Source organism: Hemicordylus capensis, chromosome 3 (assembly GCF_027244095.1).
Source record: "Hemicordylus capensis ecotype Gifberg chromosome 3, rHemCap1.1.pri, whole genome shotgun sequence".
Lineage (NCBI taxonomy): Eukaryota > Metazoa > Chordata > Lepidosauria > Squamata > Cordylidae > Hemicordylus > Hemicordylus capensis.
Window position 1 is genome coordinate 230,541,807 of NC_069659.1, and position 5,824 is coordinate 230,547,630.

The following is a 5,824-nucleotide window of genomic DNA, read 5'->3' on the forward strand; positions in this document are numbered from 1 at the left end:
GCATGAGGCACGTACACTATGAAAGAAGGTATCAAAAAGGTCAGAATGCAACAAAATACGTCATATACATTTCCTGGGTATTAAGGGGAAGAGGTATGATCTGCATCAATATCTAGCACTGGGAAATGTTCAGAACCAGTGCATTCTAATGAGATTAGCATGTTACAAGTACAGAACAATAATACAACTGAAGATTACCTCATGCAGCTGCTTAGTTCTTGTTCCCAGTTTTTAAAAGAATGGCCAGTTTGGCCTGCACAAGTTCACAGTGATCTCTTAATTTAGTAGTGGTCTGGTTGGAAACTGAAAAGCCTCTGAGCATAAGGGTCAACCTCAGCTGCCAACTTCTCTCCGGTATAAGCATGGCAACTCTCCTGGTGGAAATGCTCACAGTGGAAGTTAATCCAGTCTTTCTCAGCACTGTATCTCTCAGCTTCAGCGAGGATCCTCGTCAGAGCCATGATGTAACTCAGGGCCATCTGAAGGGTCTCGTACTTGGAGAGCTTTTTGTCTTGTCCCCACTGGGGGACCACTTTGCGTAGGCGGTCAAAGGCAGTATTGAGCCCTTGCATCCTTCGCCGTTCCCTGGCATTAGCAGCCAGCCTCCGCTTGGCCACACTCTCCAAGCGTTCAGAGCCGCACTTCACAGCACAGACTGTCCCGCTTCTACACTGGGTATCTGCTTCCAAGCCAGAATCCATGTTGCTATTCAGTTTGCAGGGCTTCATGTGTTACGCTTTTGCGAGGGGAGGAATTGTAGCCAATAAATATTTGTTAGCAGCTGGAAAATTCTTACGATTGCTAAAATTGTGGGTTTCTTTTTTTTAAAAAGAGAGAAACAGCTTTCCCCTGAGTTCAAGGAGATGGGCTTCTTTTCAAAAATAGCATCTTCCCAGAATTTCCACAACACACTGAGATCTGAAATAATCCCTTGCTTCTTAAATCAGAGCCTGAAAGCAGACGTGTACTTCACAATTAGCTGGATGCTTTCATTCTTCATTTCTCTCCGTTTGACAGATAGGTAAACAAATGGCAACACCGCTGTCAAAAATTCAGGTTGTACATTGACCCCCCAAAAAGGGGGGGGCGAGTCTATAAAATCCAGAAGTGTCTAAAGAAAAGAAAAAAGTCTATTCCAATTAATTGTTCATTAGAACTGGATGATGAAGAACACCTTCCTCTCCAGGGCAATCGATTGTTTATAATGATACAGTGTTAACCTCAAGCGAAGAGAAAGAACTCTTGCTCCTTCCTCAGTTGCTACTGCTGGTCAGTGAGCAGAAGTTGAAGGCGAGGGAAGTCTTTATAGAAGTAAAGCAAAAGCTGAACAGGTGGCAGCAGGTGGGTGGGTGGCCCTATGTTTCCATCCCAGCACCTTCCCACCCTGGGAACTACAGGAAAAAAACTCTTCCAACAAAATCCTGACATTGCAGGCTTCATCTGTTGAAAAGTCTCCCAAAGCCATGCCTGCCCAGCACTAACAACTTGCCATCTGGAGTAGTGTCTGGCTGGCCTCCCAAGAATCACGACAGCTAAGCAAAAGGTCTTTTCAATGAATAACCTTCCACAGCTCAGCAAAAACCTTTCCTGACACATCACAGCATTCACTTAACTTGCTTGAAAATGCTTGGTTGGGAGAAGAAACTGTTAAATAAGGATATATAAATCCAAGAGGAAGATAATTTGCTTAATGGCTTATGGGAACACGTAAACTCAATGGCAAAAAGGCATTTGGGAATTGGGGATATTCACTTGATCATCATGCTATATCACATAAGAGATATAATATTTCATACAGAACCAAAGAACCTCAACAGCTTGAGTTTTTACAAATAAATCTCAACATTGTAAATTGCCCAGAGACGCAAGTTTTGGGCAGTATAGAAATATTGGATAGATAGATAGATAGATAGATAGATAGATAGATAGATAGATAGAACATATATTTGAACTTGTATAACAAATTCAGTTTTATAATACTCTCCAAATATAAAAAGTGATTTGGAAATCTATCCTGCAGTAATGTACAATGCAGTTACATAGAGATACATGTTAACTTCCAGCAGAAATGCCTTAGAACATAATAAAATTATTATTATTATTATTATTATTATTATTATTATTATTATTATTATTATTAAAGATTTGTGTCAAGTAAAGTATTCACTGATAGTTTTGTAGATATTTTATTTATTTATTTATTTATTTATTTGAACTATTTATGCCCCGCCCCTCCAGTCGTCCAGTATACTACTACTCGGGGCAGATCACAAAATTAATAAAATAAAAGGTTAATAAAGTTAAACAAGTTAAAAGACCAGGCTGAAACCACATTTTAAATAACATTTTTTTTAAAGTTTCAAATTAAAAGTTATTAATAAACAGCTAAAAACTGAGATGTTTCATACATAATAAAGATGTATGTCAAAATGAACTATAATGGAAAGAGATACTTACTGGGGGGTGAAATCTCATTCTTGAGTGTTAACTTATGGTTATAACAGTATAAAGGGTAAGTAGTATTTTGTAGTACTGACTCTGTTTAGTGTACATCTTTATAACCTGTTTTATTTCTCTTATGATGAAATTTTGTTAAATCTTTTCTTTCCTCTTGAAACCATGTTGTGAGTTATAAAGCAAAACAATGATGCTTTATTTGATTTCCAGACTCATTAAATTGTTACCGAGTATTTATGAACGAGTCATGTTTTCATTCAGACTTGTAACACGGCATTTTGATCTAAAACTGTAGACCAATTGTTCCTGTTATGACTCCAAAACATCATGTGGTAGCAAACAGTTGATTAATCCTTCACAGAGGCAATGACAATGAATGAGGTCAAATAATCTGAAAACAATAGGATGCAATTTAACATTAGGGGACTCCAGCATGACAGATGTTGAACCCAGGCTGTTAGGCACAGTCGCTCAGCTCTTAATATTCCGCATCCTAAAATGGCCTTGTTAATGGGTGGGGTGGGGGTGGCAAGGAGTCTACATTATTTCATTAGCAAAATGTCTACTGCATTTTCCGTTTTTAAGGAATTGAACGTAAAAAGGTTCTATTAAGGGCTCCATCAGGATGCCCAACTCGTTCATTCAGCTGCACACTGACTCCCTCCCACCCGCATTTAAAAAGCTCTACCCTTGGTATACAGTCTTTCAGCATTGCTTTCCTAATGGCCATTTGTGATTGATTATATATGGTCATGTTGGCTATGCATAAAAGAAATAGCTTCAAGACTGACATAAAGCTATTCATCTTTTCACAGCATCAGCACTGTATTTAAATTCTAGTAAATATTTCCACTCTGTATTTCAGCTCTGCTAAGAACTGTGCACATGAACACAATGTACACGTACACATCCTTAGTTTTGTACACTAAGCCATTTCATTATGACTATGATTTGTGCTGGAAGCTTAACTGCTGCTGCCTCTTAAACAATGTGATACTATGAGATGAAAGTTTGGGGCGGTGTACAAATTTGATTGATAAATAAATAAATAAATAAATAAATAAATAAATAAATAAATAAATAAAATGTCTAATTGAAGTGCAGTTGAGTCTTATTTACCCCTTTTTAGTTTGCCTTATTCAAATCAGCTCCCAAAGTGTTTTATTTCTTCATGGAGGATTCATAAAAGCTTGGCACATGTCAGGTTGCTAGATCGAATTAAACACGGAACAAGAGAAGTGTTGCAAAAGATAGGCTGCAAGTCAATGATTCTTATTTTTATATAGGGTCATCAGTGTACATGGTACTCTATACAGCAACTTTACAAAAAGGAGAAAAACAGGTCTCTGCCTCAGGGAACCTAATTCTAAATTTCAACAGTGATGAAGACAACAAAGGAAGGTGGGGGCAGAAAAGCAGAGGCAAGAGAAAGAGAGATGGATATAGGTGACTGCAGTTAGTGCCTTCGTTTCAGGTGTGGATGAGAATAATCAAGTTTAGAGATTGGATGGGAAGAAAAAATGTCTGAAAATATAGCCTGGAAATATTGTACCATGAAATTACTTGGGGTTGTTGTACTTCATATAATAATTCAGGATGTGAAATAATGCATGTGTGTAAGTTCATACAATATAGAATGTGAATAAATGAAAGTATTATAATATCTAGCCTCCTTTTCTTGGCCTTATTTTCAGCATGTCTCAGAAGGTGGGGGAAAATAGAAAGGGAACAGGTATGCCTCGGTGAGGGAGGTGCTGAATGTTGCCTTTCTGAGATTCCCAAATATGCCATTTTAGGGCTGCCCTATTCAAGACCCCAAAGTCCAGCTAACATATTATGCATGCTGTGCAAATACAATGTACTACGTATGCAAATTTAACTTGCTATATCACTTTAGTTTACTAAGATGCAAACACCAATGGCTATAGAGCAGTGACTGCTCTTCATTGCAAGGCCCAGGGGCACGTGGCAGCTCCCATCAACCATCAGTGCGGCTCCCTGACAAATTGTTGATTAGGCCTGTGTGAAGCCAGATATTCCGCACAGTTCTCCCAGGACCATGCAGAGGTGATCATACCCACCATGCAATGGTGCACTTTCCCCAGTTCCGGGGGAGCTCCTTTAAGGGAAACAGTGCCCTCTCAAGTCCCAGCAGCATCATGGAAAGTGCGCACAGACTGCTGGAAGGCTTAGTCCTTCCCAGCACTTTCCCCATAGAGCCCTGTGGGGAAAGCACTGGGAAGGACTATACTTCGCTCACAGGATTTTGCTGTACACATAGATCATTCTGGAGTGTTTTAATATAAGTCCAGTAGTACTAAAGAGCAGAGGCGTAACTATAGGGGGGGGCAGGGGGGGCACATGCCCCGGGCGCCATCTTTTCTGGTCATGTGGGGGGTGCCGCCATGACAAAAAAATATTTTTTTAATTTTTTGTTAATACAAATGTTTCCTGCTCAGTGCAACAGTGCTGCAGCAGTCAAGGGAGTGCGTCGGCACCCCCTCCCCCATGAGCGGTCCCTTCCGTGCCGCCCGTGGGCCCCCCCATTGCTTTGCTGGCACCTGGCGGCCAGTCAGTCGCCTGGTTTTGCGGCAGCGGCGGGCGCTTGTGAGGAAAAACCTAAGTATAATGTAGTATGTTGGGGGGGCGGGGGCGCCATTTCAGTGCTTGCCCCGGGCGCCGTTTTCCCTAGTTACGCCTCTGCTAAAGAGATACTGAAAAGCACTACTCAATTTCCATAGGACTTCCTCTAGTAAATTTCTTCAGAATGTCAGCTGTTACAGAGAAATTACTTATCCTTTACAAGTAATCGAACAGGAAGCAAACTGTTTAATTGTTTTAATTGTGTTTTAATAGTTTTGACTTCTTAATTTTAATTGTTGAAATGTTTTAATCTTCTATTGGCTGTTTTTATTGTTTTGTAAACCACCCAGAGAACTTGCGTTTTGGGCAGTATAGAAATGTATTAAATAAATAAATAAGAAAGAAAGATAGAAAGAAAGAAAGAAAGAAAGAAAGAAAGAAAGAAAGAAAGAAAGAAAGAATTTTGACTGAGAAACAAGAGTTGGGAATTTATTACTTACTAAACATAGGCTAAGAAAACAATAAATATGCTAACGGTATCTTATGCAGAGGGAGAACCTCTCAGCTTGAATTTAAGTCAGCAAGCGAAGAGCAGACAAACACTGTGTCTCCACCCACAAGCCAGTACATAGATAAATTCAAATAGAGAAGCATGCTCCATACAAATAATTGAGACAATGGGAAAATCCCAACAATCCCCTTCCCATTGTCTTGTTCTTGAATTTCGTGTCCCACTTTTGTTTTATGATGTGATGAAATCTTTTCCTTTCCCAGTTGCAGCAAT

General features: G+C 39.6%; 1 protein-coding gene across 1 annotated transcript; it reads right to left on the bottom strand.

Moving 5' to 3' along the window:
• Nucleotides 1-263: 263 nt before the first annotated feature.
• On the bottom strand, nucleotides 264-1,391 carry ATOH7 (atonal bHLH transcription factor 7). Its single transcript, XM_053311550.1, has one exon. The coding sequence runs from the start codon at nucleotides 726-728 to the stop codon at nucleotides 282-284; it is 447 nt and encodes a 148-aa protein (XP_053167525.1). The 5' UTR covers nucleotides 729-1,391; the 3' UTR covers nucleotides 264-281.
• Nucleotides 1,392-5,824: the final 4,433 nt, after the last annotated feature.

What these genes read in the sequence shown, in the direction of transcription:
- ATOH7 (XM_053311550.1), bottom strand. Translation starts at nt 728, where the DNA reads ATGAAGCCCTGCAAACTGAATAGCAACATGGATTCTGGCTTGGAAGCA.